At 44.2% G+C, this 19,192-nt stretch overlaps 1 protein-coding gene across 1 annotated transcript; it reads right to left on the reverse strand.

Moving 5' to 3' along the window:
* Window positions 1-7,825: 7,825 nt before the first annotated feature.
* On the reverse strand, window positions 7,826-16,789 carry LOC104074591 (LIM/homeobox protein LMX-1.2). Its single transcript, XM_009574761.1, has 6 exons — window positions 16,563-16,789; window positions 12,702-12,880; window positions 11,616-11,693; window positions 11,147-11,213; window positions 10,135-10,296; window positions 7,826-8,388 (listed from the first exon to the last, which is right to left on the reverse strand). Exons 1-6 carry the CDS (start codon window positions 16,765-16,767, stop codon window positions 8,231-8,233), a joined length of 849 nt encoding a protein of 282 aa, XP_009573056.1. The 5' UTR covers window positions 16,768-16,789; the 3' UTR covers window positions 7,826-8,230.
* Window positions 16,790-19,192: the final 2,403 nt, after the last annotated feature.

Below are 19,192 nucleotides of genomic sequence, written 5' to 3' on the forward strand. Positions count from 1 at the left end.
GGCAGACCAGCCATCTCAGCTCCGGCCTAGGGCCCTGCTTCTCACTCCAGACAGATCTGCTGTGGTTCAGTCGCTGGACATACCAAGTGCAGCTTCAGCAGGAACCTGTACAGCAGCACGTGAGAAGGTGGTAATTTCTGAGGCATGCAAATGCAACGTGTGCCTCTTTGGACAACGGAGCTGACTCTCTGGGGCTGCTGCTGCGTTCCTGCTGTCTGTCCTGGCAACCCCCCCTGACCGCACAGACCTGCTGACCATGCGGGGCAACCCGGGACACTTGGGGACCCGCAGGGACGTGGTCCTTGGACGGGGCTGTAACGCTAGCTTGGTCCCTGTGTGCTGCCTGTACAGAAACAACTGGCAGCAGAGAGGACTTTCTGAGCCCAAACACCGAGGATACTAGCACTCTGTTTTCCAGCATGAACCCTCTGTGGCAGGGACCAGCAGAGCAGCACAGTTCCTCTGCCAAGGCCGGCTGTTTGGGTTGGCTCCCTGTCCCCACGCACAGCCATCCTGAGGAGCAGGCCCTGCTCAGGAGAGGCCCAGAGCGCCGGGCAGCAGCCAGATGGACGGTTGGGCCTTCCTCATTCCCCTGCAGCTCTGCGCCGCTCTTCTTGTGCCACTTCTCCAGGTCAGTAATACCGCTGGCTTTTCACTTTAGGATAAACGGCGTTGGTTAAGCTAATAAAATAATAACCACATGGCCACTTCTCTGTCACTTAAGCAGAGAAAAAGTGGTTAAAAACCTTGGCCTAGCTTATCTGGCCACCTAGTTCTGGAGCCGGTTTACTTTCCACACCTGCATTTGCTCTGCTTTTCTTCCCTTTAAAGAATACCTTGCAGAAAATGTTCTTTTCTCACAGTGTCTGTTGAAAACCTCACAGGTCTTAGTCAGAAATTTTCCATTTGAGACATTTTACTTCAATTAAAAAATCAAAATTTTCTCTGGAAAACTAAGCATATGTTTTCTGTAGGTGAAAAACAGCTTTTAGCTGGAAATCATAATTTTCAGCTTACAAATAGTTTTAATGGCAAACTTTCAAGGGACCCTATTAACAGTGTCTAACAGGACCGACAGGACCAGACCACATCTCACTGGTTGAGGATCCCATCCCTGGCTGCCGCCAGCGGGGGCTGCTCAGGGCACGGGCGCAGCGGCTACGCAGAGTCAGCCTTTCCTTGCCCGACCGCTGAGCCCTGGCAAACAGCAGGAACATTGGAGGCTGCACCCAGAGCGCTGCTGTTAACAGCAGCAAATAGCCCTTACCTCCTGGGCTGGTTTTGGCTGCAAGAGGGTTAATTTTCTTCAAAGGAACTACTGTGGGGCTTTGTTTTGGATTTGTACTGAAAACAGTGTTGATAAGGCAAGTTGTTTCTAAGTAGTGCTTACACTAAATCAAGGACTTTTCAGCTTCTCATGCTCTACCGACCGAGGAAGCTGGCGATGCACAAGAAGCTGGGAGGTGGCACAGCCAGGACAGCTGACCCAAACTGGCCAAACTGATATTCCATACCATATGACGTCATGCTCAGCATATAAAGCTGGGGAAGAAGGAAGGGGGGGACGTTCGGAGTGATGGCGTTTGTCTTCCCAGGTCACCGTTACGCGTGATGGAGCCCTGCTTTCCTGGAGGTGCTGAACACCTGCCTGCCGATGGGAAGCAGTGAATGAATTCCTTGGTTTGCTTTGCTTGCATGTGCGGCTTTTGCTTTAACTATTAAACTGTCTTTATCTCAACCCACGATTTTTCTGTTTTACTCTTCTGATTCTCTACTCCATCCCACTGCAGGGGAGTGAGCGAGTGGCTGTGTGGGGCTTAGCCGCCAGCTGGGGTTAAACCACGACACCTCCGCAAGCTTATCTGGCTCTTGGACATCTCCACAGCAGACGGTGGCAATGAGTACTGAAGTCTTCCCCTGAAGCAGTTCATGCACCATCCGAAACACTGCTCATGCTCCAGACCTCTGCTACATAATGGATGAAGCAGAGGGCCAGTGAGTTGCTGTGTTCATGGTGTAAGCTGTTTGCTGTAATGAACAGATATTTCCCTGGTTTCTTCTATAGCTGTGCCTGTGGCCAGTGGCAGAGGAATGGTGCACCCAGGCTTGTCGTGACCCCAGGTATGCCCAAAATGCTACTGGGCTTACTGCAGTTGACTAGTCATATCCATGTGCTTCAGAGTAAGCCTTCCTGGCACTGCCAGGAATAAGCAGCACCTGCCCCACACACATCTTGGTCCTGACAGAGCTCCCTCTGAGTGGCTGGTCTGGTTGCACCATCTTTAATTCCTACAGACTTCTCCTGTCCTAAAGTAGTCCATGCAAAAATGGCTGAGGGCCGTGATGATGTGTAAAAGACTGTCCCTATCCCTACAGAGAACCTCTCAACCTGCAGAGGCCAAAGAACAGTGTGAAAGGAGACCCTGCCATTGCCCTTGCTGTGTCTCCCCTTGGAAGAAAGAAGAGTACCCACTGAGCAGCCTGGGCTACTGTTCCACATCGCTAAAAATATTAATGCAGTGCTCAGCTGTCACAGTCCCCTGGTTTTCCTGCCTGAGAGAACAGTGATGCCATCCCCAATATACAGAGAACACGCTTTCAGTCTGCAAAAGCAAAGAAAGAACTGCACACTGAAAGAAAATCCTGCTTTGTTTACAGGTTGCTTTTATTTACAAATATACTGAAGTGTAATCTCTCTTTTTTCTTTTTCTGTTTTTGTTTTGTGTGTGTGTGTGTGTGCACGCACGTGCACATGGGAAGGAGCATAATGTATGAGAAACTCATGTATCTTAGCTGCCAGGCAGTGGCGACAGGAAAAAAATGCAGTGAAATGAAATTTAAAAACACTAATAAATAATTTAACAATGACAAGTAATTAAATTAAAAAAAAAAAAAAAATCCGATCTACATACATTATGGTGGTTTGTTACCAACACAGAGGGAAAGGAGCAGAGAATCTATGGTGAGAGGCAGCTGGTTAAGCATGAGAGAGCATAGTCATATTTTTTACAAGTTAAACAAATTGTAACAGACAGCTACAAAATACTACATTTTGATAACATAAATACAGAATATATAAATATACAAGTAATACAGCCATACACAGCTAAAAAATAGGGTGTTCACTTAAAAACAGAGTTCCCAATGCAAAGTATCTGGCAGTCCCTTCACAGTCACTGCTGAGCAGAAACAGGGTGTGCAGAACCAAGGGGACCCGGGTGCATCCTTGAGGAGGGCAGATGGTTGTCAGTTTATTCAGATAGGCCTCAAATGAGCAAGACCGCGCTTAAATCCCACCAAAGCCAGAAGACTTCAGGTACCTGCCAAGAGGAAAGCAAGTGCCCAAGTATCCCCCTAACCGGAGAGAACAGATGCCTGAAGCCCTCGCCACGCTGCTGTGGGTGCAGCGGTCGGCTGTCCCGTGCCACCGGGGCAAGGAGAGCGGGCTGGAGATGGACCCACACACAGAGGGAGCGTCTGCTGTTCAGAAATGTATGACGTGGTTTGGGCATGGGATTGTGTAAAGCACTATGCTGAGCACTTGAGACTTTGGCTCCAGCTCCCAGGGCTTTGATGTTCTTCAATAGCCTCTCTGTCCTTTAGCTGTTGTGACCAAGCTCCAGGCTTGTAAGAACCCTTCCCTTCCTCCTGGATTCTGCTATTAATTTCTAGTGACTTTTGGGGACAACCAGAATTATTATGACATGGTTCAAAGAGGTGCTCTCGCAAAGCCCAGCTTGCAGCATCCCTAGCAGCATCACAGAGCCGGGTTCCCTGGGGCACCTGGGGCGGTGGCTTGGGACATACTTCTGATCCTCAAGGAAACTGGAAGGGAGTCCTGAGCACAGTAGTAAGAGGTAAGTGGGTTCACATCATCCCTTGAAGGTTTGCCGGCATGAAGGACCTTCCCCATGCAATGACAGCACAGTGAGGTGGCTGAGTTGCTGCTGACAGAGCGGCATTGACCCCTTCAAAGGACCTGGTAATACTCATCCGACTTCTGCAGGGTGGGTCTGAAAAATCCCCTCAGCAGCCATCGTGAGACTCATGTGAGTCACATCTCAGGCACGGTTAGCAGCAACTGAGCCAAGTGATCTGGATGTTTTTGATGACAGAGTTTAAAGAAGAAATGAGATCAAAATGCCTAGGATGGTGTTTCAATCTTAGTGATTGCAACAACCACACTTTACTTACATCAACATAATTGTCTTCCATGTCATGACTGTGAAACACATTTACCACCAGCCCCTAACTGCTTACGATACAGGGTTTAATCCATAGTGCTGTGGTAAATGGGGGGCTGAGAACAGCAGTGCATGGTAGGAATCATCCCCTCGACAGTCAACCGTGCAACGTGAACGTGCTGCTGCCCAGCTGAGAGCCCGGCAGCAGCATCGAGGGCCACACTGCTCCGTAACCATTTCTGAATGCCGGGAAATCTCTATGTGCCACCATTACAGATCTGGTAACTGCACAGTAAAGACCTTTGAGGAAGCTAGTACCTAGCATATTCATTCTGATCTCACAATCATCTTTTTTCAATATTGAGCAAACGCTGAAACCTAATCAATCATCTTTTACTTAATTGCATCTTGTCACCACTTCAGCTTAACATGTATTCCTTGCTTAGCCAAAACACATGATTGAAACACCGTGAAGAGCTCACTTGATGCATTTATATTAGAGAGGGGTTAATTTCCTAGGGAAAATGATCACTGTAAGGTGCATGTAATAAACTGCTGTCATGACCTCTAGCCTTCAAGCTCCCATATGTGCAATCATTGTTTGTGGTTTCCGTGGAAGTGCCAGATGCTAAGAATTTTTGGCAAGAGTTTATCAATTTGACTCAGTGTAAGATATTACTGTGATATGGCCCATTAAACATTTTACTTTCACCTGATCGGTGACATTCCCTTGACAATAGAAGAGTAAAGCAGAAATCAAAAAGGTCAGAGGTTGCTATATAATCTTTTACTGCAGGTCCCAGGTTAAAACCACAATGATCACACTCCAGTAGGGTAATTCATTCCACAAAAAAAAGTGACATTTATTTTGCTTTAATGAACTTCGGCCTCTGCCAGATATAACAGGTCCACTGGAAATCATTGGCTATGCATTCCTTCCCTTGACCAGCAGCAACCCACAGTGGCATGGGAAATGTTACGCATGCCAGAGGGCTTGACTGTGTCGTGCACATGGCACCAGAGATGGTAGAACATGGGGGAACAAACAGCTAAGGCGTCATCATACAACACACCAAGGGAAGAGGAGATGGTATGTACAAGCAATGAAAAGGAAAAAAAAAAAAAAGGTGGCAAACAGTCATCCAAAAAAATCAGCAAAAGGTTATGGTTACTTCAGCTATAAAATGGGATATCTGATTCTTTCCTTGGAAATGGATTGTTTTTTCAACATCCAGCCCAGAAGCAGAGGTAGAGTTGGGACAAGGCAGTTCTTCAAACTGTAGGTCACATTATAGTTCTCATATAAGTCCCTGTAAACACTAAAAATGCCATTTTGATCCTGCCAGTAATGAGGGATGAAGCAAGGTTATGCCTATGTGTAGAGTCTATAAACCTGGTATGTTTGAGATGGTGAAGATGCTTTTCTATGACTCTAAAGTAGCACAGCAGAAGGGTGGGGAGGAAAACTGGATGAATCCATTGAGATCAGTGGTGACAAATGTTTATAATGTGCCATATGAAATCTGCTTGCCTTCTGCCCTGCAAGTACTGAGGATCACCTGAGTTCTTTATAGATGTTTGCTATCATGCAGAGAGAAAGGAAATTGTTATTTATTTTGATACACAAGGAAAGGGAAAAATAATTGAAGGGGATGGGTTAGAAATGAAAATTCTTCCAATTTCAAAATATACCCAGGGGCTAACTGAAAATCTACATCCCTGTCAGAAAGGGAGAGAACGGTTGCTAGCAAAAGCATATGGGCGCGACAGACCTACGTCCCTGGGCATGGCAGCCAGCAGTTCAGGCTGCTGCCGCAGAGGGAGGACATGGGAACCTGCAGGGAGGGGAGCATCACCCCGGCATCCTCGCAGAGACATCCGTCCCTTCGCTCGTGAAGGGCTGTGTGCGCGGCAGACGGCGGGTCTGCCACTGCACAGCAGCGGGAAGGGTTTGCCTTGGGTCTGTGCTTTGCTCTCCTCCACTGCACACACATAGTCCTCCCCCAGTGTTTTCCTCGCCTCCACAGAGTGAAAATGCACGCACTTATCTTGCAGATAAAACTTTGCTTTCTCAAGAAACCTCTAACGCACTTGGTCCACAGTTGCATGCTGGGGAGGAATGTGATCTTACTTTTTCCCTTGGACCTATCATCTGATCCTTGCCATCCACCCCTCGGGGACACAAGGAGGACCTTTCTCTGTCAGCGAAGGGGTGGGCAGCTGTGCACGGGGCTCCCCAGCAGGACCCCCCTCGGCTGTGGCCGTGGTGCCCCCAGCACTCGGTAGGGCTGCTCTCTCCCTGGGTGCTGAGGCTGCAGGGGCCCTGCTCTGGCCCCCCCAGGACAGGAGTCCAGAGAGTCCTGCGGTCCTGCAGAAGGTGCTGAGCCCCACATGAGACTCTGCAGCGCCGGCCTGGTACCAGTCCTCAGCCTGGAGGAGTCGGATTAACCAACGCTTTGGACTTGTTTTTGGCTATTATGGTCAATATATTAAAGGTATTTATTTAAGAAAGTGCCTATCCTGCCAATCTTTCCCCATGAGCTCTATTTTGAACACACCCTATAATTACTGATATTACCCTGGCAAATTTTCCCCATGAAGTTTTCTCCACTAAAAGCCATGACAGTACTTGTCTGCCTCTCCACATTATAATTATCACCAGGCAATATTTATAACTATACTATTATTAGTTATGATATTTTATGCCCTACGAAAACCTATATGACATATGCTCAAACTTCAGCATCTGAGACATTCAGACTTCAGCTGGGACATTCCCTTCAATTTGTGTACTTGTTCTTCTTATATTTGCACTAATAGATTAGTTGGACTATTTATTGTAAATACAGGAGTCCCATCAGTGTGAAACCTGCAGGACGTGGGTTGGACTCCAGCTCAACATATCTAAACCTCCCATTGTGATCTCTTTCATACCTTTTTTTCGCCAGTTGGTGCATATTTCAGGACTTCCGATGGTTCAGGCTAGAACTGTGTATCATAGATTCTTGCTGAGATGGGATAATTAACTAAAGGAGTGCTTAATTATTCCAGATGGACAATGGAGTATAGCACATTTATACCTCATGCAAAACATAAATAAACAGAACAGAATGAACAACACATGTTTGCCAATCATGGTCTAGACTTGAAATTTGGCACTGCAATACTTACAAACAAATATAAATGTTTTGTTCTCACACTTCAAAAAAAAATTAAATAAAACTCTGTCTTGTAAGCACCTTTAGTTTTAATTATTTAAGATCAATACTAACCTAAAAGCCTCTGTCCCTAACATGCATCTCCTCTCCGGGGTCATAGACCTTTCTTATTATGAAATCGCTGGATTTCTCCACAAATATTACTGTTAACCAGTTTCCTCAGTATCATATGCATAAGGGCTATAAACTAATGAGCAGATCTAGGTTATGCAGAAAAAGTGTAGAAAGGAAACAAATGTTGAACGTCACATTTACATTAACTTCTCACAGTTCAAATGGCAATTTATCCACAACATAGTATGAATCATGCAGTAAGAAAAGGGAGGAATCTCCAGTTTCTTTGATTTATTTGTCATATGGTCGACTGATGTCAGTATCAGTGGCTTTAAAAAAAAAAAGTTTAAACATCCAAAAGAAAGGAAGAGAGAAAGGAGGAAAAGGTCTAGCGTTCCGCAAAATCCATTTCCTTTACAACGATGAGCTCAAACCAAACCAAACCAAAGGCTGCTGACGAGCAGGGTCTTCTGTTCCTTCCGTGCTTGTCTTGTGGTCTGGTGCAAGCTGGGAATCAAGGGTATGGGACTGGTGGTGTTTTGTTTTTTTTAATATATATATATATATGTATGTATGTAGGTAGGTAGGTATTAATATATATATACATACATACACATATATGCACACAGATACAGTCTTCCTAAAAATGCTCTTTGCAGTCCAGAGGCAGCAGGAGTCACTGTGAAGGAAGAGCTGGGCAACATATGGCTGTAGACTCTGCACTGGAAAAAGTCACTGGCTAAATATATGCCGGCTGTTTGTTTTCTTTTATTTTCATGAGGCGAAATACGAGCTCTGCATAGAGTACAGCCTGTCAATGGGGTTTCCTACTCTAGCCTGCATGGAGTTAACTTCGGAAGAGGCAAGAAAACAGTCGCTCAAGCTAGTTAAAGAGGTATCACTGTCGATATCATGAAAAATGGAGTCGTTTCCTGCAAATGAAACGTATATGTTAAGCTGGATTGCTGCAGCCAGAGGAGGACACAGTACACACGGATGCTCATATGTTGCGCACTGCAGCAAAAGGGAACGCTCCTGGTTTTGTTTTTACACATAAACGTAATTTTCGCTCTAAGGGTCTCACCTACAAAGAGGAAGGCCAGCAACCAGTTCACAGAGTTCAATTGGCAGCAGTGCCACTCAAGTCTGCTAGGATTTAATTTATACTTCAGTCAGCAGCACAAAAGAGATGGGAGCAAATGGTGCCGGGGAGGAACAGGTCCCCGGCTCTCCGTGAGCTGGGACCCGGCATTCGCGGGGGCGCTGGGGCCACTGAGGAAGGCGTGACCTGACACTGAGTGCCTGCGACATGGAAAAGCGGTCTGAGAGCCGTAGCCAGTAAAGGTCTTCATTTACACACAAGGTAAAAGACAGACCTACGAATGCAGCGGGACCCAGGACGACACCCAGCTTTTCTGGTCTCAGGTGAACTACAGTTGTAAACATGTTTCCATTTCAGAAAATTCCACTGTTTTTAGGCTGGTTCGGAACAGCACCTTTTATTTCCCTTAGCAATTAAGATTTCAGCTTAGTTCAACTCTTAAGGTACCAGAAAAAGCTCTAGCTCAAGTCCTGTGAGCACTATGAAAGTGTTAGTCCAGCTCTTTTTCCTCATGCACTCACTGAAATGGCTTTGTGGTATCTCCTGCACTGGTTTTGGAGCACAGAACCTGCCTCTCAAGGAGTTTTGCTTAGAAAGTCAAGCAAATTGTTAGCAACAAAATCACAAGCCATCTAACGCTCATTGGCACTTCAGATGTCCTTAGATCCTTACAGGATTTACCAAATTGCCTGGTGTGTACCGTGGACTTGTCTCAGTGGGAAAAGTAATAACACAGACTCAAAGAAGATTTCTTTTTGGCCTGTGCATGCCGTGCTCATGAAAGTGATATGCACGTGGACATGAAGTGCTACAATGAAGTGCTCCTGGTCAGCAGAAATGAGTCTGACGTAACAGGCATTTGTGGGCTATAGCAAGGCCAATAATCACAGTCTGATTAAATTTTATTTAAATGCCACACTGCAGTTGTCCAGAATCAATTATTAGGCATTTAATGCTTGTGATGCATTTGGTGTACCTATCCACTTGATGGTGTGTGGTCAGGAAATCGTGAAAGCAAACCACTGTCTTGATTTCGGGCAGAGAATAAAATTACGCAGGAGAAATCTCCTGTGGTGACACATCTCTTAATAGCTCAAGAATTGTTCTTTAACAAATCCACACATCCAATCTGAAGGATCTTAGAGGGGTGCTTATTCGTTTTGGAATGAATAGATTACTTCGCTTTATTACACCACTTTTCAAGGCACTTTTCTCCCATAGCTTCTAAGAAAAAGGAAAAACTTGTGAGGGAGCTAGGATTTGGCACTGTTTATTTTTCGATGTCTTGGATAGTGCTTTAAAAAAGTGGAGCAAGAGAGGTGATGTTGCTTGGTTTATCATTTATCAGAATTATACTGTGAAATAGCTCTGAAGGGAGTCCAGGGCCTCAGATGAGCTCTCTTCTACCCCCTCATATGTACATGAAAATATACACACAAAACTGACTGGTACAAATTCCCTGGTACAAATCCCAGAAAAGATATTATAAAAGCAAGTCACTCCACTGAACCTTTGGTGTTTGAACTAGCATACGAACCCTGCTATTTCTGATGCGGCAGAATGATGCATGCCTTACCATAAGGGTTCATGTGGTCGCCTGGCATTTGTGGAGGGGTAAGACCCTGCTGAAATGGGTCTGTGCCATAACTGCTTTGATCCATTGCTACAATCTGCTGCTGTGGTGGTGCAAGTGGTGTGTAAGATGTCATCATCCCTTCCATTCGGTTGGACATTACTTCTGCAAAGCAAACAGGAGGGCACAGTCATTGCTTAGGAACAAAGAGGCAGCAGACAGTAGCATCAGTGGCAATACTGAACCCGAGCGCAGAGTGAATGCAGCTAGTTGTGTCCTGTCATTCAGAGAAGCCTTCCAAATTTTGTCTGAGAGTACAACCCTGAGCAGTAAGTTGAAAGACTTGTAATTTCTGACTATGTGATTTCTGGAGCTCCTGGGTGCTGGACCGTTTCTTCCCAAAGTCTCTCCTGTGCGTGACACAGCCCTATTATTCTCTAACTTCTGTTGGTACCAGTTTTTCTGGCTCTGCGTAAAGAGGAGGATTTGAGGCTGCAAGGCCTTGGGAGTTGGAGAACGTCAAGAGCATCCATGGAGCAGCAGGGCAAGTCCTGGTGCCTCTGTGCAGCTCCTGCCCCAGCTGCTGGGGCACAGGAGGGGCTCCCTGTGCTTTGGCTGTGGCAGCAATGTGACACCCTTGCAAGCAGCCTGCAGATGCTGAGCTGAGTATGGTCCCCCTTTCTTCAGGAGAAAACAAACTGAAGATCTACCTGGAGTGAGCCTCCTGGAGATTTCCTCCAGTGAAAGCACCTCTGTACTGCACACTTCTAGAAAGGAGGTAACAGCTTCTGTGAAAGCACCTCCAGGGTCTGGCCCCATGGGAGAGCTGTGGGATAACCTGGGGTAGGCACTCAGACACAGCACCTCCATGTGTTTCCACTGAGGATAGCAGACATTATCCACAGACTTGTGCATGCCCTGTACGGCTGTACTTAAGACATTATGTGGAAATGGCACTTCAAGAAACCTTGCAGATTCTTTTCCCCTTGCTTTGTCTTCATCACAGATCCCCTACCTTGCCCTAGTCGCTGTGAGTTTTGTTGCTCCTGCTGCTGCTGATGCCTTCGTGCTAGTTTTTTCATCTGAATAAAAGAGGAAGAACAGAACAATCTCATGGCTCTGAATGCAACAATTTTGTTTCCTTACAAAACTGTCTGCAAACATCGAATCAATTAATACAGACCATTTATATTCATGCACACGCCACTGTGGGTTCAGTTTCATTTCTAAGCTTAAACATCTCAGTTTCCAGTTCATATCTGCACGCAAAATTTACTCCCAACCTCATGTTGCTTTGAGCAGGCGAACTTAATGTCTGTGTTTGAAAGTTGCCTTTCTTGTATGGATGTAGACAGCAGTGCATGCAAAGTATGTACAGTTCAGTCCCTGGGATCTCTGTGGTACGTATACATCTATGGGGAGGGGGAAATCTGTGTTGGAGGACAATTTGCGTTTTACTTTTGAGAACTTGACAAACAACCTACCTTTGCTCTTTGGTTTTGAAACCAGACCTGGACAACTCGCACACTGAGTCCTGTTTCAGCTGCTAGTGTTTCTCTGACCTACAGGAGGAAATGTTTAATGATGTAATATTTAATATTTTTTTTAAAAAATGATCAGTTATGTTAGGAGGAATATGTCTGTACTTACAATAAAAACTGCATGTACAGAATTACTTTTAAAAATTCCTCATATTTTTGCATAGTTTGTTCAAGTTCTGCCCTTCATGTCGCTACCAGTTTCATAAGTACTGAACAAATAGTCTGCGCTGTGTAAAATGACACTAAGTCATTTCATGATTTTTATTTTACCCATAAACCAAACATATCTGTGCAAAAAGATACAAATTTGGCTATGAACATTTTTTATATTGTTGAGGTACAATTTCATACTTTAAAATGGCAAAAATGTACATTGCACTGTCCCAAAAGACATACTTTGTACATCAGCAGGAGAATGTCACTTTTTGCAAAAATGACAGCTTTCAGGATGCAACTCCATTTTTTTCCAATCAAACTTAGGAGGAAACAGTTACCTGGGTTGCTTTTCGCAAAGATTTGATTTTCACCAGCTTCATCAGTGAAGCAATACATTATACCTTTCCCTAGCTGCTATAAACATGACCAACAGCAGGGTTAAGTTTCATAAAAAAAGCAAGACTGGAAGGTCAAGTACTGGGACCAAAGCTGAGCACCCGTCTCACTAGAGAGTGACTGCCTCTGTGGTGGGAAGGAGAAGGGCAAAAGCCACTTGTTTACCTGAGCTCTGATAGTCAAAGACTACTTCATGGTTTATAAGAACCAAATATTGTTGTTCAGCAAAAGCTGCTCTACGTACTGTGGGTGAATATCCAGAAATAACAATGAGCAGGTCCTAAGCTGCTAATTGCTCCAGGCTGAGATGGTATTTGGGTGAGCATCGCCATATGCTGGCCTGGTTTCTGTATTCACTCCAAGGCACTTGCTGCTGTCCCGGGAAGGGGCAGGGGGCTATCTGGAGCTGTGGGCTGACCCTGTCACCCCTGTGGCCTGGTGTCAGAGCTGACTTCAGGTCCCTGATGAAGCACCTACCTTCCTACAGGGCTTGGAAGACACTTCAAAGGATGCTTTGAATGCTCGTCTCTGCTGCGTAGTAAGTATTGTCCTTGGTCGTTTAGGTCTTCTTGGGTCCTTCCCATCATCACTTCCTTTTCCTTGGGTTACTTGTCCTTTGGTGGGCTTAACATCTCCGTCTTCATCATCACTTTTAACTGGTGAAAAATAAACAGGATATAAAATTGTACTTGTTCCGCCAAGATAACAGGCTGTTTGAGAACTGCTCTTCAGCTGCCAAACTAGTCAACAGGTTCAACTATTATCCCATGTTTATTTGAATGCCTAAAGTAACTACGGGCAGGAAGAGACTACCTTAGATTTGTGTGCACTGCCTCAATCAAATGCCACAAAAGCATAAAAATGTGTTTAATTTTTAATTGAGGACCTGGGACTGATCAGGGGATGGAAATTCAGAATATGCTTCAATATTTCCAGGAATTGGGACAGAAAGACTTTGTGCCCTTCCAGCATCACTTGGTCCCCTGTGTGCGCACCTTCTACAACCACACCAACTGACACACACTTTTCCCTTCACAGCAGAGCAGCATCTTCTCCTGAAGCATTAGTTGCAGACAGGTACTACTGCCCGCACCGCTATGACAGCAAAACAGTGTACATGCAAATATCACAAAAATATCTCAAAGTCTGTTTAGCTAAATATAGTGTAGATTCCACTTATTCTTCTGAATATTTTTAAGCTCTAGAGATAATACTAAACATAATCTTTGCCATCTCATTTCTGCATCCCACAGAAAACATCAGTATTCTTTCTCTCTGTATTTCAATGTGTCTACACGTGCATGCACAAATTTCTCTTTCTTGCTAAATACATACAAGTATATACGTGCTTGTGTAGACCAAATAGATTATTTGTATTTTCTATAGTTAAATTCTGAATATTTGTATAATCTGGTGATGTTATGTGTGTTAGTATAGTGTGCTGGGAAATCTCAATCACAGTGGCAAAGGTTGAAGAGTAAGCACAAATTTTGTTGTGAAAAACAACTTTTCAACTCAGCATATTTTATTTCACCAGACTACTGATTTTTCTTCCAGAAAACATTAATATACTATTACAGGGACTTCAACGTGAAGAAACACACTGCAATTTTTATATACTCAAAGATTACGTTTGGGGAATTAACAAATTAGACTTTAATTCATTTTACAGTCTGATTATTATGCACCTAGCAATCTAATCACCTTTTACTTTAATAAGCATCTTTTGCCTAATGATTAAAGAGAAGTTCAGTCATTTTAATAACCATGACATTATTAACTTTCCAGCATGCCATTTCTAAGGAAAGGTTTGTGAGAATTAATATTGCTCATTGGAGAGTTACTTCTGTGTCCAGTGAATAAATATTTGATTGGAGAAGGACACATTCTCAGCCAGGGTTATGTGAAATCATTTGCTCTCACACAGGCATCTGGGAGATCCGTGTTTTCAATGTATTAGACAATGGGAGAGAAAACATCCCATTTAATTTGTCAACTTGTTTTTCAGGTTTGGGTTTGGCTAACAGAGAATAACGAGGAAAAAAAAGCATCTCCAGGAATAAGAAACTACCCCTTGTGCCAAGGGGAAATGAAATCGAAACCAAGGCTGTTTTGTGCCGCTGTGGTAGCTCACTGCTGATCACAAAACACAAAACCTGGTCCCGAAGGAGAGCCCACCCATGCCCAAAGCAGATCTCAAATGCAGCCGGCTGGCAAAGAGCAGCAACCAGTGCCCGTGCGGTGACTGAGGAAGGCAGGGGAGGAGGATCCCCATGCCCATCGCTGCAGCATGGGGACAGCCCCGTACACGCAGCTCTTCAAAGGGGGTTTGCCTGGACACAGCCGGTGGACAGCAGGATGCTGACGTTGGTGATGAGAGAATACATGCTGGAGGGCAAGTAGGAAACTCACATGCCTCGGGCAGATCACAAAAAGCCCAAACCCTGCGACATGAGATTTACACAGCAGAGCACTCGAGGTGCTGCAAATACAGTATGGCAATAAATAACATGCTGCTCCAAGAAAGGCCCGGTCCCGCACATCCTGCTGAGTCAGCAGTGACCTTTGTCTTGCAGCATTCCGACATGAAAATATAAATTTCAGCAATGTGGAGAATATGGCTCTCAGATTAGAGATTAAGGATAATTACTGCTCCTAGCTAAATTGGAATAATGCATTTTCCCATAAACCAGAGGCAAACATTCATGTCATTTGTACACTTAATGGAATGGTAATTGTTGATTTTCTTAGACATTTTCTTGGGAAACAAGTGTGCAATTATGATGGCTGGCAGCAACTTGTGTACATGCTGTCTCTAGTCTTGGGATCAGCCAGGGCACACCGGCAGCAGGAAGTTTCCAGTCTCCTTGAGTGCATATGGCACAGGAAGGAGGCATCCCGTCTCTCCTGGAACTGCCTGTGAGCCTAAAAGCCACTGCTAGATCCCCTGGCTTTTGGACTAGAGAACCACTGTGTGAACTATTTGTCCTGTGGAGTACTGTGTTTCCGGCCCTGGACGGACAGCAAGCGGCTTTTGCTCACTCTCTTTTAAAACCTTCCCTAGGAAATGGGTGGAGGAAAGGAAATATCTGTCTCTCCATCACCGTGAAGAACTCAGGGAAGACACCCATCAGCTGCTATCAGTGTGAGGGCTCCACTGTCTTCTTCAGGAGAAGGCAAAAGCTCTGGTCACAGTATGGTGACCCTCTGCCTTAACTCCCAGGCCCAATGGTGCAGACTCTTGCAATGATACTGTTCAAACCCCAGGTTTCTCTGAAGAGAGAGATCACACCGCAGATTAGTAGTAGTGCATTCTAGTAAGGTATCGAGCCTGTCGTCCCTTGATCCTAACAGTTTGTGTTCATCAAGAACAGCGCAGGACCTCAAACACATTCCTGGAGATGTGTAACAGGCAAAACTTTGCATGTCTCACTTCTGTACTATATGTAGTATACAAACCATAGTGGAGCTATCCTTGGGACAACACACAGATGATCTCCTAGGCTGACACCAGAATGGGGCTCAGACACAAAATAGCAGGTAGGCAAAAGAGATGATCAGAAACTAGAGCCTTAGTAGCACAGAAAAGACATACTGCCATGGAGAAGCCTGGATGGAAGTCAGGAGAGCCAAGCATTGTACCTGGCCTCAAAGCATTCAGAGACAGGCTCCCCTAAACTCCTCATTCAAGTTACTTCTTTTTTATTTTTCTTGTTGTGTGAGCCCCGTTGCCTGCCTTAATGGGAGTGGATACGCAGGCAGTCTTGCCAAGCGGGCAGCTGCCCTGGCTTCCTACACTGCACATGCTATTGCTGCAGCACAAATCCACTTCTCAGCTTCTTTCAGATTCTCCTCAGTACTTCTGTGTGGTACTTGTAGTTTTTCTTAAAGTTACCATTTGTGATTGGCAGAGAGAATACTCTTGAAAATCTTATTACTACTTTGCCCATTTTCCTAGCTCAGTGCTGAAAGTCTGCGTGCAGAAGATCCCCTGAAAAATATGTTAAGTGGATGGAAGAATGCCTATGGAAAACAGCACATTTTGAATGAGGCCTCAGGTAACTGAAGTCAGTCTGATTCACATTTTGTGATCTTACAGAAAAATACCTTGATGAAAACAAAAAGTTTTTGTCCTTTACTGAGCAGCAAGTTAAGGAAGGGAGTCAAGTTAGGGAGAACAGACTGCAAGTAAGGATTTTTTTAGCTGTGCCTGCTAATTTGCATGGGTGGCATGTGCATATAGATAAAGTGGATGTGTAAATGGATATACTTTTTTATAAGAAAGCTCTACAAACCCTTGTGGCTTTTCCAGTTGGAGCAGGTGTGGGAAAAGCTCACCTGAATCTGAGTCGTCTGGGCTGACCGAGCTCAACAAGTCTTTCTCTTTTTCATAGTCACTTTTGCAGAGCAACTGCCCTTCCTTAAGAACAAATTCGTCCCCTTTCCTGAGCTGTCGTTCACAAACGCAGCAGCAGAAGCAGCTTAAGTGGTAAACACACTCCAGGGCTCTCATCACGAATTCTGTTGGGGCGATCTTTTCCATGCAGCCACTGCACTTAGCAGCAAACAGCCTGTAAGAAAGAGAGGCAGTAAAGTCAAAGGGAATGTCAAATCATACACTGCATGAATTTAAATACAGCAAATTCTTTAATTTAACTACAGATCAGTTTGGCTCATGCTTTTGCACACTGGGAGACTTGCATCCTTAGTCTTGGAAACATCACAGGCATGCAATTTATTCAAATCTCAATCCCTTTGGTCTAGAGATTCCCAAATCACCTTTGCTGGATAAAAATCAGTAAGATTTGTCCTTATCTTACTGTTTTGTTCCTCTTCAAAAAGAGAAACAAAAAGGAGCTCTCAGAGTTTGGGTAACGTGTTCAAAACCAAATTTATTTTAATTCACCTTTTAGAGGAAGGGCCAATTCACGCTTTGTGGCTTTAAGTGGTGTCAGCACTTAAACCCTATTCTGAATAGGTTTCATGGCTTTCCATTTTTGGTATTGTCTGTCTCTGAGGAGGCTGATAAATGAACACAGAAACAAGCATGAAAACTTAGTGCTATTGCTGAGGAGAAGACGACACACACACATACAATCGCACACATGCAATTGATAAAGAGAGGAGTGAAATAACACGGCTTTTCTTTGGATGTTGAGTTATTCCAGAACAACCTGTCTCTGAAGGGAGTACTGTGCATTTTAAATGGTGTGAAACATCCTTTGGCAGAGATAGGCAGTGATACAATCTGCTAAATTACCACTATAATCATAGGCTCTGGAATATACACTGTATTCCAGACTAGTTCTTATTAAACCTTTATAAATCCCCCCTTTCATCCATCATTAATTTTCTAAGATAAAGTTAGAATGATTTAGATTAATTTTATTTTGCTTTTCTAATGGCAACTGGGAATCTCCCTAAGTGAGCTTTTAGGAAGAGAGCTGCTTCAAATAAAGATGAATAGCTAAGTTATGTCCCTGTATCACACAGTGGGCTTGGTGATTTGAAATTCAGTGTCTTTTATGGCAATACATCAAAGTGCAAGGTGCATTAATATTTACATTTTGGCAATGAAATTAACACAACTGCACCCATGTGTTCACAGGAGAAAAAGAGATTCCACCTTTTAGGACGGGGTACGCTGATTATTTTTTTCATCCTCAAAATTATCCCCTTTTTTATAGAAGGCAATTATCTTTGATTTTAGAAGGCACAGGCTGTGGTAGTTACTGATGCCTCCAAAGCCTCCATTTTGTCTGAGCTGAGAACTACAGCAAAATGGCAGTCACTAGCTCCTCAGCAAAATGATGGAGTCACAAAATGGGCAGGAGGAAAAAGAAAATGTAAATACATTTGCATATGGCATCCAAAGAAAGGCTGAGTGCCCAAGAACTTGTGGGTTTTCCCCATCTGTATCTTTCGATCTAATAAAAGAGTTCTACACTATTAACTGTGCTGGCTCTGTGCGTACCTTTGCACGACCACAGCCACAAGCTAACAGATGTCCAGTGTACAAGCTGCGTGAAGTGGACTGAGTGGCTCTTTTTTGGGTACATAATGAATTAAATCTTTTAAAGCGAAACCGATGCCACACAGGACCCACAGCCACTGTAAGTAAATAGGCCATCTTATTTCATACTATTGGGTTTGTCTGCAAGGTTTTTCTTCTGTTAGATGCAAACTTCAACAGAAAGAGAGAAATATGATTTTATGTTCTGACTAGTGAACATCACAAAAATATGACAATGCTTTAGCTGGCAAATTCCTAAGCAGGAAATATTTTTGTCTATACACAATAACATATCTGAAAGGATTAAAACACAAAGGGAAAAAAAGAGCAAACAGATTTTAAGCACTTTAAAAAATTGTTTCTATTTAACTACTTAAACCTATTTGACTCAGTTTAATTAAGCTTGTATCTTTTGTCTGAAGACTGTTGTTATGATGGAGCACACTTAACTTCAAGACTCCGAAGATTAGCAAATCTGGTGTGAAGTCATCCGGCTCCCCTAACTGGCATCAGTTCATTTATATCACTGTGACAGTTAACCTGTGTACGCTTCAGTGAAATTCAGTCGATGGCTATCAGGAGGGATGGGACTGACCCTACGCGTGGTACCAGTTCTGACGGCTGCAGATGTAACAGCCAGACTGGGAAATGCGGCTGCTCTTGCTGTTTCTGCAGCCTCCAGGTTCCTGGCTTCATTTGCATTTCAAATCAGTGCTGCTGGGCTGAGAAATATTAAAATATTGAAAACTCTAGAAAGTGGCTGCGATCCTGACGCGATCTGTCTGAAAACCTTTGCAATGCTGCTGTGATAACGATGATAAAACCCCAGCACTGTGGTCATGCTGTTAATAAAAATAACGCTGAGTGCTCAGTGTACTTCACACTGAGGTTTTCCTCAGAAAGAGCTAACGTAGGATGCCTGCTCCACCGGCCCCCTTTGTAGGCAGATCACAGA

This window comes from Fulmarus glacialis, unplaced genomic scaffold (genome assembly GCF_000690835.1).
Source record: "Fulmarus glacialis isolate BGI_N327 unplaced genomic scaffold, ASM69083v1 scaffold17863, whole genome shotgun sequence".
Taxonomy (NCBI): domain Eukaryota; kingdom Metazoa; phylum Chordata; class Aves; order Procellariiformes; family Procellariidae; genus Fulmarus; species Fulmarus glacialis.